Source organism: Oreochromis niloticus, linkage group LG6 (assembly GCF_001858045.2).
Source record: "Oreochromis niloticus isolate F11D_XX linkage group LG6, O_niloticus_UMD_NMBU, whole genome shotgun sequence".
Classification (NCBI taxonomy): Eukaryota; Metazoa; Chordata; class Actinopteri; order Cichliformes; family Cichlidae; genus Oreochromis; species Oreochromis niloticus.
The window spans coordinates 39,617,135-39,638,487 of NC_031971.2; the positions used below are offsets into that span (position 1 = coordinate 39,617,135).

At 42.3% G+C, this 21,353-nt stretch overlaps 2 protein-coding genes across 2 annotated transcripts; both read left to right on the plus strand.

The window, feature by feature from the left end:
• Positions 1 to 340: 340 nt before the first annotated feature.
• On the plus strand, positions 341 to 10,882 carry LOC112847140 (uncharacterized). Its single transcript, XM_025908105.1, has 4 exons — positions 341 to 446; positions 4,223 to 4,280; positions 4,360 to 4,513; positions 8,538 to 10,882. Exons 1-4 carry the CDS (start codon positions 420 to 422, stop codon positions 8,935 to 8,937), a joined length of 639 nt encoding a protein of 212 aa, XP_025763890.1. The 5' UTR covers positions 341 to 419; the 3' UTR covers positions 8,938 to 10,882.
• A 7,049-nt stretch (positions 10,883 to 17,931) lies between these two features.
• cxcl18b (chemokine (C-X-C motif) ligand 18b) lies at positions 17,932 to 19,829 on the plus strand. The gene is made up of 4 exons (XM_003454627.4): positions 17,932 to 18,119; positions 18,239 to 18,350; positions 18,434 to 18,526; positions 19,411 to 19,829. The coding sequence occupies exons 1-4, from the start codon at positions 18,047 to 18,049 to the stop codon at positions 19,487 to 19,489; spliced, it is 357 nt and encodes a 118-aa protein (XP_003454675.1). The 5' UTR covers positions 17,932 to 18,046; the 3' UTR covers positions 19,490 to 19,829.
• Positions 19,830 to 21,353: the final 1,524 nt, after the last annotated feature.

Genomic DNA, 21,353 nt, shown 5'->3' on the forward strand with positions numbered 1-21,353 from the left:
GGGGAAAGGCAGTTGGTCCAGATGACATACCTGTGGAGGTATGGTGACGTTTAGGAGAGAGGGCGTCAGACTTTTTAACCAAGGACAATCTTAGTCCTTGTACATATTTTTGAAAGCACGGCTGATGTGCAGAGGTGCAGTAACTACAGAGGGATCAGGCTGAGCCATGAAGCTGTGGGAAAGAGTTGGTTAAGCTAGGCTTGTAGAGTAGAGGAGCGTGCAGGCAGGGGGGAGTGGGTGGACGCAGCAAGAGAGAAAGGGAAGGTTTATAAGATGATAGTTAGGACATGCGTAAATAGTTAGACCTGCTATGATTTCTGATTTGAGGAATGGTGGCACTGACAAAAAGACAGGAGGTGAAGCTGGAGGTGGCAGAATGAAAGATGCTGAGATTTTAATCGGGAGTGACGAGATTAGAAATGAGTGCATCAGAGAGACGTCTCAGGGTGAGAGGGTTTGGACATGTGCAGACGATCGATAGTGGATATACTAGACAAAGGATGTCGAATACGGAGAAGGAGGCAGGAGGAAAAGAGGAAGGCCACAGAGAAGATTCATGGATGTAGTGAAAGGGGAGATACAGAGGGCTGGTGTGACAGAGGATGATGCTGGGGTGACATGGAGGAAGACTATCTGCTATCACGACACCTAAAGGGTACAAATAAAAGAAGAAGAAGAAGAAGCAGCGTGATACTGTAGGAAATAAAATCTCATTCAGTCCCAGACTATTTGTCCTGGTGATAACAGATTTATTCTTGTGAGAACGAGGAGGGTGCAGCTTTCCACGTTACATGGCAGAAATGCCAGAGCTCCAGCGAAAGTGAAAGACTGGAAAATTATTATTGTGTAGTTTACCATATTGGTTTCTGGGTTGCTTTGTTTTTCTCTTTGTTGTTTTTGTTATGTATAAATAAAATCTGCTAAAAAAGGAATGAAGTGGGCTCAGAGGGGGAGGAGCTAAACATCCAGAGCCAGAGGATGAAGTGAAGCATACAAAGCTGCTCTTGCAGACTCTGAGAGTTAAAATATGGAGCTGGAAACAAGCAGATCCACACTGCAAAAGTTACTTAACTTACCTGGGTGTGCAATTAGCTCAGCCCTCCTTAATATCTTTATTTGTGCTGGCAGCACCTGAGCCTCAAAGTCCATTTTTGCAACAGCCTCTATTTTCAGCCCTGACCTTAATCTCAGAGTTTACTTCGGCCTTTGTTGACAATGAAATGGGCCTTAAATAGCACATTAGCATGCAAGCTTAGTACACATCACTTAATAGTAGGCTGGGAGTCCCTGAGGTCGGCTCTCAGCGGGGTTGTCTCCGAGGTAACAAGCCTCAGTGCTGCTCCACACAAACACCAGCGTTAATGCAAATTCCTGCCATTTATTTTCATTAAAATGTTTCACATAAAATCACATTTTGATGAGGATGTTTTGCCATTTTAACATATTAGTATCATCCACAAAAGCATGAGCTGCTATTTTACATCACATTTGGCTGCATTGTGCTGAGAATAGACGAGGCAGTCCTGAACCTTCAGGTGTGCCCAGTGAACACAACGGTGGTGGAGGCAGCTGATGGAAAAGTCTGCTCATGGCGATTTCTGCAGAGCAAAGACGAAACAGTTTCATTTTTACCACAAACTGTTCACGAAACAAACACATGGCTTATGCAGAAAACAGGGATGAGTTGTGAAAGAAATTCAAGGGAATGACTAGTGTTTCTGCTAAGAAGCAGATAACTTTCTGTTGCGGTAAAAATGACTCACTTTCACAGACGTAGCATCCAGAACTGATTGGAATTCATTGTGGTAGCTGTGCAGTACTGTGGTTGAACTTAGGCCACGTTTGGAAAACCAGTCATTGTGTTTCCTGGGTGCAGCTCAGAGAGGCTTTTGTTTATAGTTTTACTGTATTATATAAACACGGTAAAGTTCCTTTGCTTCACTCTTTGTCCACTGGATTGCGTCAAAGACTATTTTTTAACCCTCAGAAAAGTTCCCCTCATGCCTAATCCGTAACATAGCATCACCAGCCTTTATTCCCAAAGGAGCAGTTTTGAGCAGTCACCACATGTGAGCGCTCTGCAGTGGGCTGTTTATGTCTAACTTTGACATTTTTATGACAGTATGTCCATGTTTTTGCTTCACTTGTGAAATTACAGAGCTAATTACACGTCTAATCACCTAATTTCTTTTTCAAAAATATGAAAGAAACAGAACTGTGAAGTAAAAAAAACAGCTAGCTAGCTATTTTTTAATCTTGCTTGCTAACTTAAATTCTAGCATTTTTTAGTTTGTTAACACCAAGTGGCAGCCAGGTATCTGTGTCTGTGCACTGCACCTGTATTGTTTATGTATACAGATAGCTAAATAAGCTAGCCAGCCACTAATAACTATGCACTTCAACCTTTCATCTAAATACGGTCACTTCTGGTTCCACAAAACAAAAACATGATGGCAACCAAAAAACCAACATCTGAGCTTCAAAGTGTAGAGTCCAAAAGCCTGGGTGGCCTCTCTGTGGCTATATCGATCTTTTATATACAGTCTCTGGTTTCAGCTTTCCTGAGGCCTTTGTGGACTTTGTATGTTATCTACTGGTTTCTTTCCACAGACCACAGACATGCATACTGGATTAATCAGCTGTAGCTTGGATGTGGTTTGGATGTGCGATATATAAAGCGCATAGACTTGAGTGTTGCGCAATATGGGTGAATTTGACTCACAGTATAGAGCACTTTGATTGGTCAGTGAGACTGATAAGCGTTATATAAATACAAGCATATTTTTATTCAATATGCATTAAGATAAATTGTGAAAGTGAAATATTTTCAAATTCACAAGAATTCAGTAAGTTTTAATATTAGAGGGATTTAAAATGTTCCTGTAACAGTTGCTGTTTTCAGGCCACACTGCATGAGTGTGCTGGCTTGTCTGAACAGCTCTCCTCAGTGAGGAAACATCTTTGGTGCCTGAACAAACATAAAAGTGAAAGCAAAAAACACCAAAGTGTCTCAGTGAGGCGCTTCAAAGATGAGGTCGCTGCTGGACGGATGAATGGTCAAAAACATGTTTAACCATCTGTTTGTACCCAAGGAGCTCAGTGCACAGCCAAGCTGGTTTCCAGTAACTTGTCACACCACTTTCCAGTATGCATGTATCTTGAAGTTGTGGATGGTCATTTCAAGGAAAAAAATCAATATTTGTTTTTCATTCATATTTGACAAAGGGCAGTGCAGCTGTTAGCACCGTTGCCTCACAGCACGAAGATCTTGGGTTCGCTGTGGCCTTTCAGTATGGAGTTATCGTGTCCCCGTGCCCATGAGGGCTCTCTCCCTTCTACCTCCGGTCCAAAGACATACCTGTTAGATTAGCTGGTCATTCTAAATTAGCCGTAGGATGTCTTTCTGTGTTAGCCCGCCAACAGACGAACAGCTATGACAACTGAGATAGGACTCCTCTCTGTGAAAATGCATGGATACATGCTGTTTGTGTTTTGGAAAACCCCACACTCTCCTGCTTGAAACAATCTAAATGAACTGGCATTTTTTTATTTTAGGTTTTTAGTCTTACTGACTACTAAAATAGCTTCAAACCACAGGCCACATTTACCCACACATAAATTCAGCATTTTTTCAATTTTATTTGACACACACATGAAGCCAGATTATAATCACCAGTTCACCTAACATGGATGTGGGAGGAAGACAGAGGACCCAGAGAAAACCCACTCATGCAAGCTCATAGCCTGTATCGGCTACGTCCAACCAAAGCTGCACGCAGCCAGTGTCAGTGTTATCTTTTTGGCTGCTGCACCAACTTACATTACATCATTTAATTAAAAAAAGGCCCCAAAAGCTCCAACAGCACAAACAAAGCCCAGAGGTTTAGTTCAATGACCTTTTAGCTGAGGTGAAGCCTAGCAGGCAGCAAGCAGCTGCAGCTGCCTGTGTCGATATGCACCGGTCAGTCAAAGAGGCCACGGCCCTCGAAATGTTTAGCTTTAGTTTAGTTTTAGCAGGTGAGTTATTATATGCAGTTGTTATAAAGGGAAGAAGTGGCTATAGAGACCAAAGGTTTGTGCAGGTCTGTGTCTGAACTTTGTGCTGAGTTCTTCATATCCATGTTTGCATGTTCTGATTCTAAGCCTGCAGCACAAAAACAGAAAGTGTCAGATGTCCTCACGTCAGTTTATATAACTTCACTTTCGCCTTGTTGTCCTGCAGACTCGTCAGGTCAGGTCGACCCTTTGGCTGCTTCACACTTTGATCTGGTGGAGACTCTGTAAGTCTTCTGCATGCTCTGCGCTAGCATGACTCATCATGTTGTCTCCATCATGTGTGCATCGTGTGGTCTTGTTAAGGCTGCTGTGGAAGCAGACAGAAGGGAAAACCTCAGCATGACCAACATCAGAATAATGCAGCGGTTTGGTGGGAACGAGTCGGGGAGGCAGCAGCGATGTGTGGTTCTGCACTGCTGACGAGACACAATGGACACGTTTACGAAAGCACTGACAGGTACGCAAAGACTGTACACGAAGCATCACAGCTCCCCCCAGAAGAGAACTTCTGACAGTTTACAGCAAAGCAAGTTAGGACGTGTAGCTTTCTTTCATCTCTGCTACACAGACGTCATATTCCTGTATTAATCAGAGTCAGTGTTTTCAAAGACAAACCCAAATCCCAAGATTTAAACAGAATACCTCATGACTCACGTTTTCTTCACAACAGAGTGCAGAAAACATATCAAATATGCTGTGTGTGTGTGTGTGTGTGTGTGTGTGAGTGTGAGAGCGAGAGACCTGTAGTAGAAAGTGCTCAGCTTAAGTAGAAAGGAGCCATATTAGTTCCATTACAGTTACTTTTACTGTGCATACAGAGCTGTCATGCTGCTCATTCAGTGACATAAATAAATCGTTAGATCAATAAATAAAGATTATTTTTTTGACAAATAATTCATATCATGAAAACTGTATAATTCTTAATGTATCAATTAAACCCAAATAAAGTATTTAAATAATTATTCATGGAAAAATATATTTAAGTAGAAATAAATAAATAAACAGACACGGATATATTATAAATATTTCATTTATAGAATAAATACATATTTATTTATTATTTCTCTTTATATATATTGTAAACTATATGTTTGTCTTTGTGTGTGTGTGTGTGTGTGTGTGTGTGTGCGCGTGTGCGTGTGTGCGCGTGTATATAATTACATTACTGCAAATAAAGAATAAATATTATATTGTATACGGGATGTATATATACACAAAACAAGTGTATTTGAGTCAAATGCATCTGACCACAACTGTTCTATTAATTTATACAAATTAAATTACTTGACATTAAATTACACACACACACACACACACACACACACACACACACACACACACACACACACACTGTGAAGCAGTCGGTGTGGCCGTGAAAACAAACAGATATATTTTAATCCTCCTTCACATATTTCACGTTTCCTTGCTCGCCGTCTGTAAGAGGAGAAATGGAGCAGTGAGTGTTTGGCTCTCAGAGTTTGTTTGATTTTATCGATTTTATTGACTTTATTGATTGGTTGAGGCTGTAGTTCAGTAGCAGTAAATCCATCAGCTGTGTGGATGTGAAATAACGACATCCATCACTTGTTTGTCCCGCGGTCCATCACAGCCTACATCCACTCTCTCACTCTCTCATGCTCTCACTGCTATAATTGGCTCTCTGAGCCTGGCTGCTTAAAGCATTATAAAAGCTCCCCTGGCCCGGCTTATCCTCCGACAGCACTTACAGAATCACACCTCCATGTCCCCGCAACATGTCGTCTACACGCTGACACCCACAGACTTCTGCTGGCATAACGTGGTGAAAACAGACAGGAGGAAAAGTGCGGAAAAAAAAGTGAAGAGAAAGGACAAAAATCCATCAGGACATATCACAGGTCAGTGTGTGTGGAGAATTTTGTTTTCAAGTAAAATGTGGGAGTTTATCATCATTTATCTTGGCTGAAGTTCTGAAACACTGTTTATGTCTCCATACTGGAAGGCTACTTCCAAATAACTTCCTTGGAAGTATGACGTGATTTCACACAAGGATTTACTTAGTTGAGTCTGTGGGGAAAAAAAACTGCTGATTTCTTCAAATAAGAAAAAGCAAAAGGCTTTTGTTGTTTCCAGAGAAATCAGTCTAGTTTTACTGTTTGCAATGAATTTTATGTAGTAATTGTTCTAATATGGCTGTTTATGTCCAAAACAGGAAACAGAGAAACAATCAGGAAAGTGCAGGTACGGCAACAGTTTAAATCCACCCACAATTTCTCACCTAAAAACCTTCAGGTGTGTCCTTTTAGTTTTTAATCCTATTTTCATCCTGTTAATATTGAAATTACATTTCAGATGTTGATTCTGTGAGACTTGTCATATCAGCCCAGCTTTTACCCAAAAACTTCCCATGATGCTTATATCAACACATCTTAAACAGCTAAAGTGAGTCTCACAAAAAATCTGAACTTCATAAAAACATACTAAATGTAGAAAAACTCAGTGATGTGAAAACTAAGAGAGGTTACCCCCCTCCAAAAAAACCCTAAATAAATATAATATAAAAATGAGTGAAAATGTTTTTTTTACATAGAATAAAAATTTGTGTAAATGTTGAAATACAATAAAGTGACTCTTTGAAGTAACGAAGCTCAAATTCAATCAAATAAAAGTGGCTGACTGATTGTAGTAAAGCCTGGTAAATGTCAGGTGACATTAGAGTGACTCGGTACGACAGAGCGTACTCTGAGCGTTAAGTGCAGCGACACCGCAGGGGCGACATAAACTACAGGAAGAGAACGAGATGACAGATGTGATTGGCTTGGAAGTCGTATCGCATGATGTATGACAGACTTCCTGTGCTGGTGTCACGGTGGCGGAGGTGAATCATCTGCCAGGAAGTTTTCCCGCTGCTCATCCAGTAAGTGATGCAGCAGGTGGTCAGGATTATCGAGGACAGATAACAGTTTGTCCAAAGACCTCGTGACCTCCACGGCTTCATATTCACAGCAGAAACATTCAAGCAGGGGTCGTGACCCTGCAGCTCCATTCTCCAGTGGCTCCTTGTAGCTTCGACAGAAAACACAGATAAACGTTTCAGTTATTCAGTTAATCACTGCTTCAAGTGATCCTTTGAATTCTCCACTTGTACACACTTTCATATGTGTTTATCAGCTAACACCTCATCCACTTAATGTAGCTGAATGTCAACAGCCGTGGTTAGCATGGATGTAAACACATGCATATGAGGTCCTGAGCTCCCGAGCTATGAGGAAAATAATTCAACAGTGCCAATGCTGCTGACATGTCGATCTTCTTTATCTGTGGCTGGACTTTAATCCCAAATCAAGTTGAAATAAGAGACTTTTTATTTGATTCGCCAGCACAAACAGACGAAACTTTGTCGTGTTTGTGTGGAAGTGCGCAGCCAAATGCAGACGCAGAGGGAAGCCGAGTCAAAACAAAAGCCAGCTGTTTATCTTTGGCTGATAAGTGTTCATGAACAAAAGTGAAACTCAAGCCAGAGAAACACTAGAAGCAACAGAGAAACAGTAAAATAATCCTTTAACTGACAGCGAGCGCACAGCGGAGAGCAACAGTACAATGCAACCAGGAACAAGGACTGAGGCTGTGAATACACAAAGGGCCCACTGGGGGAAAGGGGGACAGGTGGGTAAACAAACAGGTGCACACAATCAAGGGATGACGAGACACGGGAAGTAAAAATAAATGCAAGACACAAGCAAGAGCACCTGGGTGCAGCCACTGTGGAGCTCCACAGTGGGCAGAAACACGTGACCTCCGCTGTATGGTTAGGGTTAAGGCTCTATGTTGGGTTTTTTTTATGGTTTTATTTGAAAGTGTACAGTGAAGAGTGACAGGAAAGCAGAGGGAGTGAGAGCGGGGAAGACATGCGGCAAAGGGCCATGGGTGGGATTCGAACTCGGGCTGGCCACTCTGACCCATGCAGCATCTATATGAATGACTCTGTCCCAGCCTTTACGATCCATTTGAGCGGTTTCCACGGTATCTATGCAGGTCACATATTTCTGCCTACTGTGGCAGTGACGTGTCTCCACCTACCTACTGTAGAGGTCACGTGTCTCCGCCTACTGTGGTTACGTGTCTCCGCCTACTGTGGAGGTCAGGTGTTTTTGCTTACTGTGGAGCTCCAAAGTGGCTGCAGCCAGACCTCTCTCGACACAAGGCTGAAGGCCTGGACCACGATAGTCTCATAGTTACTGTGTTTTATAGTCAGCCTAAATGTGCTAATTTCTTTCCAGTGAAAACAGCAGTTTCATAAATGCAACAGAACAAAGTTAAAGTTTGAAACAATAAAAAGCCAACTTCAGCATAGCTATGGATGCTAAAATTATTTAAACTGTTAGTAATGTTGATGGTCACCTCCATAAGGCTTGGATGAGTTTTGTGGCTCTATTCAGATTTTATCCTGTGGTGGTGAAGTTTTTGGACTCCTCCATTAAAGGTTCCACCTTCCTTTGCAGGATGAAGTCCAGATGGCTGCTCTCCACTGTGGACAGACTTCCTACCATCAGTGAAACGCAGGAGAGCGACACAGAAGAAGGAGACCCGGACTGCTCCTCTCACACCATGGAGGAGTATGTGGACTCCATCAAAGAGCTCTCCCAGCCAGCCCCCTACCCGCTCCACGGGCCCCTCAGAGGTCACCGCCTCTGGATGGTGCGCTCATGCCCTGCGGCTCCACCTGTGGCACCGGCTCTGTTTTTAAATTCCCTGAGAAGCAGCCCACCTTGGAGTCCAGTTGACCTATCAGATGTATCGCTGACCTTAACAGACCAATCAAAGTGCGACACATCAACGCATTTCAAACAAAACCGGCTGGATGTGCTGGTGGGACAGTCCCTATTTGCAGGGCTGGTGTGAGGTGAAGGTAGCGGCCGGACTGCTGACCTTCTCTGCCCGCGGCTCCTGTCGGCTCCACGATGCATGATTCATTTATGTGTAAGAAGTAATCGAGTCAGGCACGCTCCAGAAGCTATATGCATTCCCTTTGAAGTTCTAAATGAATGCAACACATGAAACAAAAGATGAAAAGCGAAAAATCAAGGGCAGAACAAACAAATGAGCAGAGCCTGCCTGGTGCCCGAGGTAGAAGTGCGATAAGTGGCTGTGCTGGGCCCACTCGTCCACCAGGGGGCCCTCCAACAGACCCAAGCTGTGAACTCTCCTGATTTGAATATTTAAAGACATACTTTCTGATTTTTGCCACCAGAATCTTGTGAGGACCCCAAACTAAAGATGATTCAAGAAAGCAATACAAACTAGGTAGATTCATTGGCTCCCACACCCCAGGAGCTCGTTGAGATGAACTACAAATATGAAATCTCTTCAGACGTAGCTCTAAATTAAATATCCAAGAATTTGCCTTCAGACCCTTTAAAGGGCCCAGAATTATGTAATCTTTAACTGCCTAGAAAATTAATACAAAGGGCTGCTTCAGCCGACGGGGGGCCTTTGAACAGCTTTGGGGTTTTAGGCTCTGGTGTAAATATTTAAGTACATGCTCCCTGATTTTTGCTTTCAGGATTCTACTGGAGCCCTGAAGTAAGTTTGATTTGAGATAAAACCCCAAATTTAGCTGATACAGAGCCCCATTAGCCACCAGGGACCCCACCCAAATTAGCTGCAAGTGTGAAATCTCCTTATATTGTGGTTCCAGTTTACCTTTTACAAACTCAAAGTAAGCTGCTGGTTCAACCAACGGGGGGCCTTTGAACAACTGTTGGGGTTTAGGTTGTGATTTAAAAATTTAAAGATAGACCCCCTCATAGGGTCTAGTCTGTCCCGGCTGGCACCATAAATATGAACTCTGTGTAGAGTCTGGCTCAATTTTAAATATCCAAATCATTTCTGTTTGACATTTGAAGAAATTTGGTAGTTCAGTCTTAATCTAAAGATCTTAATATCTATTGGTTCTAAGTTATATGCTGTGGAAAAGTTATCTTCTTGATATCCACCAGATCTACGGTTAGGGTTTGGGTTATTAGTCAACTCTTTTTAGACACACTTTTGGAAAACCAAAAACCTTTCATCTTGTTGTTCCTTTTTAAAAAATTGGTCGTAGGCTGGTGACCTGGGAGCTGTTTGGATGAAATCGTCATGTTTTTTTAGGGATTTTCATTCAAATATGTAAACTTCTACTGCAAGACATTTGCTTACAAATTCTCCTTCGATACAGACGCAGATATGTGTTTGTAAATGATAAGATGTGTTTCTCTTTTCCATCACCACCAGGTAATTAAGGAATATGGAGGTCTCTTCCTGTTAAAAATGAGATCTTCCTTACCACTGTCTCCAAATGCTTCTCGTAGGTTATTGTCTCTCAAACAATCTAGTCTATAAAGCACCTTGAGATTACTCTCATCAGTCGTGAGCTTTATAAATAAAATGAACTCAAAGCTTCTTATTTTTTCTAACATCACAGATTTGTAATATTGGATAATTTTGCTCCACAAATAAATCAGTTTCTTAGCCACTTATTCAGTTCATAGTCTGCAGCCATTCCCAGCTGCTCGAGGATGGAATAAATCTGTATTTTTTCCATTGCATTTTCCAGGAGTTCCAGCTCCCTATGTCCTCCCGGCCACCTGAGCTCACTGAAAGTAATTCTCCTTTATTTCCGAGTTTTAAATATTCACTTTTCTAATTGTATTTTATTTGTTTTAATTAAGTTTAAAACTGAATCAGGTTTGTGCTAAGGGTGAAGAAGCACTCAGTCTGTGCAGGTTCATGCAGTGCAGCCTGCAAAGTTTTGCTGACATTGGTTTGCTTTTTTTCCCATTTGAAATAAAACCAGTTGTAAGAAAAACATGAAACGCCTGCCCTTCTTTCTTTGCATGTAATTATCATGTTTGAACAAGAATGCGGGCGTCTTCAATGATCGTGTTGGGCATACGCTTTATTTTCAAAATTTAGTTTCTGTTTCCCTGAAGTCGTGTGACTATGAGAAAAGTGTCTCCAGCTGGCTATTGGCAAGAAGTGCCTGAGTTACATCCAACAAACATGTGGTAAGAGAGAGAGGGAGAGGGAGGAGAGCAGAGCGACCCCCCTGGAGATGCTTCCAGAGAACAAGCCTCAGAATTTGACTCGAACTGACCCCAAATTATTCATGCACATTGTGCAACACCGACTATGTCAAGCTCAGAAAGTATGAACACAAAGAGCCCCTCAGGAACATTATTTTCTTGCATTAACGTAAAGATGTGTCACAATATTCCAAAGAAAAAGCCGGAACCATTTACGATTTAATGGTACAGAGATAAGAAAAGATTTATGAGGCATAACTTACAGTAAAGTGCTGCTTCAGCACCGGGTGTGTTGAAAACATAGGATTTCTTTCAAATTGGATTCGTAGTTATGGCGAGGTGCAGATATCGTCGCTTCTCCAAAACTCATTAAATTAGAAAAGGAGTGAGTTACTGTGAGCAGCGAGATACACCGCAGCGTACCAGAGTGATATAAAACACATTTGCTGTATTTGAGTCATTTAGTTGCAATATCCCAAAGACCTGTTTGATGTGTAAACACAGAAATGTGGCATTAAATATGAAATACAGCGAGGAAAAAAAACAATAGGAGCTCTGTGAGAGAGCTCAGTGTGGAGAGGTGATATCAAGGGAATCCATCTCGCAAACTACACCCTGAAATACAATAATTGAACATAAAGACAAGCTGAGGATTATAGCTGAGAGCTGCCAGGCTCCAGTCGAGACATGCACCGCAGTCATTGACGAATAACAGGAAATGTCAGCTTTTAGTATGGATGAATTCTCATTACTGCTCACCAGCTAAAACAGTCACACAACGTTTACTTTGCTTGATCTTACTATTTCACAAGACAGAGCGCTGCACTGTTCGTGTTAATCACACCATGGCTGCCAAATTATCTGCAGATCACAGTGAAAATCAGTCTGTCTGCAGATGCCTTCAAAGCTGCATGTGATGTTTTTATTTTCATGTTTGATCTCTCAGTGGCAGCTTAATCTGTGCAGCGCTGTGAAAAAGTACTCGCCCCCTTCTTGATTTCTTACTGTTTTAATTTTTTTTTGCATACTTGTCACATTTGGCTGGAGCTCAGGAGATAGAGCACTACATCTGCTAGTTGCAAGGTTGGTAGTTTGATCCCTGGCTCCAGCAGCGAGTGAGTGAGTGAATGTGTGTGCATACCAGATAGAAAAAGCGCTTGTGTGAATGGGTGAATGAGGCATGTTGTATAAAGTGCTTTGAGTGCTCATGTTATTGGATCATTTCAGATTTCAGTGATGGATGTAAATGTAATAAGGGGAAAAAGCCATCTGAATCTACCTGCCCTGTGTGGAAAAGTATTTGCCCCCTAAACCTAATAACTGGTTCTGCCACTTTTGGCAATGAGAACTACAGTTAAGTGTTTGTGATAATTGCCAGTGAATCTTTCATATCACTGTAGAGGAATTTTGGCCCGCTCGTCTTTGCAGAATTCTTGTAAATCAGCCACGTTAGAGGATTTTTGAGCATGAACGGCCTGATTAAAGTAACCTCAAAGCATCTCGATCACATTTAAGTCTTCATTTTGTTTTTTGTCTTTTTAGCCATTCAGAAGTGGACTTGGGGGTGTGTTCTGGATTATTGTCCTGCTCCATAACCCCAGTGTGTTTGGGCTTCAGGGCACAAACTGGCATTCTCCTTCAGGATTTTCTGGTAGGTTTGGGTGTACCCCCCAAATAAATGAAGAAGACTTAAAACCTGCATTTTGCATTTACTCGGGTTGTCTTTGTCTAATATAGGAGCTGAAATATTTTGTATTAAATATAAAAGTGTGACAAAAGAAATCAGTGGAGGGGACAATACCAATAGCATGGAAGCAACTCAAAGCAATCAGGCCAAGGGTCTCCAACTCCTGCCCTCAAGGGCCAGTGTCCTGCAGGTTTTAGATCTCATCCTGGGCCAACACACCTGAATCAAATGATTAGTTCATTACCAGGCGTCTGGAGAACTTCAAGCAATTTAAACCAGCTGTGTTGGATCAAAACCTGCAGGACACCTGCTCTCGAGGCCTGGAGCTGGACACCCCTGATTTAGGCAAACCAGCCTGCTGAAGTTCAAACTGAACATCAGAATCAGAAAGAAATGTGATTTAGGTGAATTTGAACACAGCGTGCTTGTTGGTGCCAGACTGATCCGAGTATTTCAGAAACTGCTGATCTGCTGGGTTTTTCCCACACAACTATGTCCAGGGCTTACAGAGAACCGTCCAAAAAAGAGAAAACATCCAGTGGGCGTCAGTTCCCTGCAAGAAAATGCTTTGTTGATGTAAGAGCAGATGGAGCAGGCCAGACTACTTTAAGTTGACAGGAAATTAACTGTAACACAAATAATCACTCGTTACAACAAAGGCGTGCAGAAGAGCATCTCTGAACCCACAGTGTGTCAAACGTTGAAGCCAATGGGCTGCAGCAGCAGAAGACCACACCGGCTGGCACTCCTGTCAGCTAAGAACAGGAAACTCGCTCGCTAAATTTGGTCTGATGAGTCGGACCACTGAATTTCTGCTGTGACATGGTAGAGGACGGTGTAAACAACTGCTGCTGGTTCAGAGTGCGGCTGGTGGTGTAATGGTGTGGGGGATATTTTCTTGGCACACTCTGGGCCCTTCATTATTGTTTAAACATCACAGCCTGCCTCAGTATTGGCCCTGACCAGCTCCATCCACTTTATGACCACGGTGTAGCTGATGGCTGCTTGCAGCAGGGTAACATTTCCAAACTAAGCCCCATTGTATCTCACACTGAACTGGAGATTGTCATTCATGCTTTCATTTCATCAAGACTGCACTACTGTAATTCACTGTTTACATGTTTAAACAATCTGCAGACACCTGAAGTGTCTGCAGATTGTTCAAATGCTGCAGCAAGACTTCTGACCAAAACATCGAAGTACTCACATGTGACACCGTTGCTAATACAGCTGCATTGGCTCCCCGTCGAATTCAGAGTCCACTTTAAGATTCTGGTACTGACTTATAGGACTCTTCATGGTCAAGCACCTGCCTACATCATTGAACTTCTACTGCCTTATGTTCCTAGCAGGTCTCTTAGGTCATGTGACCAGGGTCTACTTATCATTCATCACACAAAGCTGAGAACTAGGGGAGACAGAGCTTTTGCTACTGTGGCTCCCAGACTGTGGAACTCTCTCCCACTGAGCATAAGATCTCTGGACTCAGTAGCTTCTTTCAAAAAATAAATAACAACATCTTTTTAGAATTACATTTTGTTAACTGTTGTCTGTTTTGTTTTATACTTTGTTATCCTTGTGTGAAGCACTTTGTGATCTTTTATCTAGAAAGGAGCTATATAAATAAAGTTTTACTTACTTTACTTACTTACTAATGTGTCATGTCACAAAGCTCGGCTCCTCTGAAACATTGAGTTGAGGGCACTCAGATGACCTCCACAGCCATCAGGATGCGGTGGAACGAGATTCTCATCATGGATGAGCAGCCGACAGAGGTGCTTACCAAAATGACTTGGTTAGCCATGGATAACCAAATTAATGGCCAGGTTAAAAGACACACTTTCACAACATTTATGCTCCACTTTGAAAAATGATGCTTCCCCAGTGCTTTTAGATGTGACGCCAGCAGCTTTGACGGAACCATTTGACACCCTGGGACTGGGAACAGAATGTCTTTTCTTTGGTCGTTTGATGTGTTGGAAAAAGCGTCTTTGCAGCTGTTTTGCTGTTTGCTGGGTTGAACAACACTGTTGTTTTCTTTTTCCATTCCTTTAAAAAAAAAAAATCTGCTGCACATTTGTGAGATAAATGTTTATGTGGGCCGCCGTGTTGCGTCCATGCTGTTTATTCTCAGTGTATCTGCTGGACTCTCTGTGTGGCAGATTGTTGTGTGGATCACTGCCTTCACTTGGAAACACTTAGCCGCTTTTTTTCTTTTTTTGAAACACTAAAAGTGGTTTTATTCCTCCCCTCTGGCTTGCCATTGTGTTTACCGATCAAATAAATAAAGCCAGGGTAAGATAATGTGTGCATAATGGCAAAACTTTCTCTTCGTAAATAAGGCAGAAATGACTATAAATCATCGAGGAGTCGCACTCTTGATTTCCTTTTACTTGAAAAAGATAAAACACCTCATCAAAGTAGCCTGTTAATAACAAACACTGGGATCATCCGTCTTATCTGGATGTTCAGGTTTGCAAGCTGCGAGTGGGATAACTTTACAGACAGAAAACAGCTCATGTTTGCTTCCTCCCACAGGGCACTTTGTGATGTTTTTAATAGACACATAAAAATTGAAATGCGATGTCTTGTGGAACTGCCGGCTTGCAGTGCTGGTGTACAATCATATCGGCTATGAAATAAAGCTGTTAATAAAAAAAGGGCCAGTCTGACTTTCATTGTGCTCTGCCTTCGACTAAGAAACTGCAACAAAAGAAAGAGTGAGCCAAATAATTAAAGCTGAGACACCTAATGAGGAGGTAATTTGTCACAGAGCAGGATAACAGCTTTCTCTTTGCTTTTTTGGGCTGTAATCACAGACGCTGCTGGACTGCAGGATGCTGCTGTGAAGACTGAATGAGCTTCCTCACCTCATCTGAAACATTCTGACTCGAGCTCAGTCGGAGCAGGAGAGGATTCGCCGTGAGACCTTATGTTTTGCTTTGCGAGTTCCCCAAATAGTCGCCTTGCTGTTAGGTGATTAACTTTTGCTGGAGAATGAAAAAGGGGTAACTTGTTGACCCATCTGTACTTGTTTACAAAGTGAGTCTGCAAAGGCTAAATGCATGCAACAATAACCATAAACCTGCCCAGTCCGTGTAAACGAGGCAGACCAGAGGGGCAGGTCGGGGTTTTAGCATCAGGCATCAAAGTGAGCTGTACCAGCATCAGGACATGTGAGGATGACACGTCACATTCAGACACAATGAAACTGAATATTTATTAGACAGTCATACTCTGTCATTGTGCACAAAGTCATACTGGAAGCACGACAATCAGCTGGCAAGTGTCCCCAGAAACGACTCCTCGAGGCGACAAACTTATGAGTCTGCTTTTAGGCAGACAGGGCAGGGCTACCATGAGCAAGGCAGCCTGCTGCCTGGATGATCTCCTTTATGATTTTACAATGACCAGAATTTACGTAATGGACTTTATGCTTAACTCAGCGGGTCAGAGGTTGCTGTTCTAAGTTAGGAGCGACCATAAACTGCCAATTAGTGCTAAGTAATCAGCTAATGAACTAAAGGAGAGACGTCTTGAATGGCCTGTACTGTGATCTGGAGGCACCAACAGCACAAATAAAGTACAAAGGTCCCCTCTTCAGGGACTCAAATGACCTGAAGGGAAGTTTATCTCAGAGTTAGCAGCTACACCCTCTGTAGGTGTCTCAACCCCTGACATCCACCTAATTCCTGTATCTAGATGGAAAAATTACCAAAAAAAGGAGAAAATTATGTTTAGAGGCCAAAACATGTTTAGTTCTGCTGTAAAGTCTGTGCGGACTGACTCAAGCAGACGTCGGCCACAGAAGTCGCTGCTCGAACCCGACGAGGAGAAATGAGCAGTTCTGCTGAAAACTGATATATTATGACGGTTGTGAACTCCAGTGCGCCTGTTACACAAAAGCACTTGATGCATGTTGCAACCTATTGGTAACCTTCAATGTGTTCATTGCGTGTAATGCTGGGATATGAGCCCAATGGCAAAAAGATGTGTGAGTGACAGACATTTACATGTTGTGAAATGTGTTTTCTCCGCTATGGGAAAATGAGTTGTTCACACGGTGTGAGCTGTTCAGTCATGAGTGAGTAGGTACCTGCTGTGGCATGTTTACAGACTGGTAAACATCGGAAATAGGAGTGAATTCATCGTGAGCGCTAAACTGTTATCAGCACTGAAAGTGTTCCACTGTGTTTCATGAAACAGGTGCAGATTTGTCTTCCTCGCAGACATTCCTTTTTCCACCTCACTGTGACGCTACTCTGCAATGCAATGTGCTTTCCAGTAACTCCAACAGGCCAGAGGAATGTCGAGGATGCATTAAGTTTAACCTCAGATAAAATTACATTTTACACTATAACAGTCATGACTCAGTATTTTACAACCAAGCTGTGCTGCTGCAAACCCAGAGCTTGAAAACAATCACGATAACCACACCTTTCCCTCAAACTCCAACTCTTTCTACATTCATGTGAAAAAGAAAGTACACCCTCTTTCAAGGAGGTTTTATCAAGGCATTGTAATAAATTCATCCAGTACTCAGCAGTTCTTACAATAAGGTGAATACAATCTCAGATGAACAGCAACTCCTGACAAAGGGTCATCATGATACCGGGTCCTCATTTATTTACCAAAAAACTACAGAAGAACTAAATACACCCATGATTCAGCAGCTTGTAGAACCAGCTTTAGCAGCAATAACTTGCAGTAACTTTTTACTGTGTGGCTTTATTAGTTGCTCACATTGTTTTGGAGGAATGTTGGCCCACTCTTCTTTATAACGGTGCCTCAGTGCACTGAGCTTTGTGGGTCTTTGTTTGTACCTTGCTCCCCGACGGTCCACGAAATGACCGTGGACTTTCTTTTTCAGATGACTGTACAGTAGCCCAGACATGCCTGGGCAGAGCGTGATAAAAAGTATTAATCACCTCTTCCCTTTATGGTTAGTAATGAGATGTAGAATCTGTTTAACTATGTCACGATTTCATTTTATCTCCCTTTCTCTTTAAAACCAGCACAGAGCGCATTCTTTGAGCATGTCTCCTGCATGAGTGTGGAAATTCCAGAGTCGAACTGACGGGAAGAAGCACGGCCTATGGGAAAACCCACCCTGCCCTCAGTATAAAAGCAGAGGGGGCTCACAGCAGCTCTTCACTCCTCTCTTCTCTCTTTAAGGAGGTACTGGAACCTGTTCGAACTCTCGCTTGTTCTCCTCTGACGGATATTTTTAGGACTTTGGTTTGCCTCTCTCAACAGAACAATGAGCATTTTGCAGAGAAACTGTGCAGTCTTGTTGGTTGTTGTGGCTGCAGCTTGCGTGGAGCTCTATCAAGGTTTGTAATTTCTGCAGAATGTGTAATGCACTAATGCTTTAAAACTGTATTGGCACCATTTGCATTTACTTCAGGACTGCATTTCTTTTGCTAACCTGTCTGAAAACTTTTCCCTGCAGCTCAAACCCCCATAGGACGCTGTGCATGTCCCAAGGTCCAGCCAGTCAAAGGCAAAATATCAGATTTCCAAGTCCTTGAAAAGCGGGCCAGCTGTGAGAAAACTGAGTTAATGTAAGTTTTAAAGAATATCTTTGAATATCTGCAGCTTTAGAGTCTCGGTGCAGATTTTGATTATAATACTTCTGTTTCCTCAGTGTAACCAGGATCAACCCCGACAACTCCACCCAGAAGCTGTGCATGTTCACTGAGGGAGTTAGAGCCAAGCGCCTCTTATCGTGCTGGGAAAGGTGAGCTACGTACATTAGCATCGGTTTGCTTCTTCTTTACTGCTTCTGAATTTGAATTCTGAAGCAGAATTCAAACTTTTCCATAAATGCGTTTGAGACAGGGGCGTGTCCAGAGAGGAGGGCATGGGGTGGCCCTGATCCTCTCAATTCGGTATTTAAAGTACTTTAGTGAAGCTCAGTTTTAAAACCAGGATCGATTTTCTATTGCATTTTACACTTTTTACTTGTATTTCACTACATTTTGGATGCAGATATCTGCTGTAAGACTGATATGTCAATAACAAATCAATAATTATAATCCAGCATGCATATCTCTTTAAAAAAAAAAAAAAAGGCTGCCGTTACTTTAAATAATTTATGTATATTCTGATGCTTAAATTTTTTCCAAGTAAGCAGGAGTATGACTTTTAAGTAAAAATGCTCTTCTTGCGTTCCATGTAATATATCTGTATGCGAGCACAGGACTGCACACAAGCCTAAAAAGTGATACCTGGTGTTTTCTATATTTATTCCTAATCGAACATAGACTCTCTTGTCTCGTTCTCGGTCCCTGTTCTGTGCTACATGCACAGACTGAATGCTCCAGCAGCTGCACAGCTTTCACAGAGAGCTGGGACAGAATATCACACCACTTAAAAATGTTTGATTTGGCTTCAGGGCGCAGCGTCAGAATAGATTTTTTTACTGCCAAAACACCACATGCTTCTGACTCCACAGAAAAACGAAACAAACCGAACGATGTATAAATCATTCCCCAGATGCAAAGAGTTTTATAACAAATCTCAGGACACGTTAACATGTGACTCCTTGCGCAAACATCCAGATGTTTTCCATTAGTCCTTTGGCCTAATCCCAGTTTTTCTTTCCTCCCTTTCTCTTCTCAGCATAAACAAAAATGAGACACGCAAAATGGAGTGCATCGACAGACCGAAAATGGCAGGGAACAGTACCACGGAGAAGTGAAACACACGAAAAGGAGAGGAAGAATGGTGAAGATAGATATTTCTCAGATCTCTGTGAAATGACGGCGAGGGCAAAGAACGCCGAGAAGGCCAGACGATTGAGAGCCAGCGGGATGAAAAGGACGGAAAGGAAAGAAGTTGTGGAGTTGTTAGATAGAGATAGAGATAAATGCTTGTACAGAAATATAGCAGCAAGTCTGTGTAAGAACAGCACTCTAGACAAGCACACACCTTTATTTTTTGCTTTACACTGGTATTTATGTTGATATTTATTTATTCTGCTTCTTTTTTTGTACATTTTTATTGAATGTCTGTTTAAATAAAGTTAATTTTGATAGAAATTTCTGCTTCCTGCTCATTTTTAGCCCTGTCTTTGGGTAAAAACCAGAAAAAGCTCCATTCCTTGGCACCCTGTCTGTTTCCAGCTGGTTTTTGTTAACCCTCATAACGAAACCTGCGGCTCAGCACCGGTATCTCTGCATCAAAACACAAACAAGCGGGGTTTGTCTGCACAGAAGACGCAGCTGGCACTCGAGGACGCTGAAGTGACTTTGTTGCAGGGTGAGCAAATTAATTGTTATCATAGACAAACCGCGCGCTCCTCGGGGAGGAGGGGGGGGGCTTAGCATGATAACAATTAAATGATGCCCAGGAGAGCATTTTGACCACAGCTGTTTACAGCAGCAGCTGTAGGCCAGATGATGAAGCGGGGATGGATTCCTGAAGGATGTCGTGACTCTGAGTGGGCTAAAGTGAAAGTGGTTCTGACTTATTAAAGTTTTACTTGATTCAGCAGAGCAGCAACGAAACGGTGTTAAAGTTGAAGAATCTGGAAACCATGGTTTCCAAAGAAAGACTGCTCAGGACTGTGAGCTAAATCTAACATCTGGACCAGACCACCAAACATCTGCTGCCACATCCAATTGCGCAACGATCCAACGATGGCAGCGATCCACATCCGACGGCTCAGATCGAAAGATTGTCACTTTCTCTCCTCCTCTGTAAATCATCAGGCCCAAATCTAGTGGCAACAGCACACCGGAGGCTGGTTTGAGTTAAAGTTTTATATGATCTTTTTTAAACATTGTGAATGTTTGAGGCAAATGATTTCTGAAAACATGTGAACTAACTTGGACTAAAGTCGATCTTTCTAGTTCCCTGTGCTGCAAGAAAACATCTGGAGTCATATCAACAGAATAAACATGATCGCAAACTAAAGTCAACATAACCTCCAAACCTCCCCCTCCTTCATACCACACTTGGCACATTCCTCCAGGAAGTCGACCATAAAAGGAGTCCAAAAGGGTTTGGACTGGTTTGGCAGTTTCTGGGTCCAAATCAGAGAAAGGTGGAGTACATCTTTAGTGGAGGTTAGAAAAACAGACTAATTAATCAAACGCACAGTTTTTTTATGATCTCATGTACATCAGCCACCAAACCAAACACATTTACAGGCTGTGTTTTTGGAGATGTTCTGGATTTTTTGCAGCAGTTCAGAGTTGGTGCATCACGCTACCGTAAATAATCATGAGCATCAGAATGTCGTCCTCCTCTTGGATCTGGAATCACTACGTCCTGCAGCCCAAGGTACTTCAAGCTTTAATATCTGTGAAACTCTTCACCTGATTTGGACTGGTTCAAAGAATTTTACGATCTTTGTACATGAGAAACAGTAAATAAAATATTACTCCCCTACATGCAAAGCTGTTTCTGCAGGCCTCAGAATCTGCTCTCAGAGATCAGACACCCAAATATTTTAGTGACTTCAGCACTCCACTCAACTAACTCTCAACAGTCCACACCCATAGTTCAAGATATTTATCCTTAAACAGAAAAATCTGAAGGACTCTGATGTTTCTGTTTCA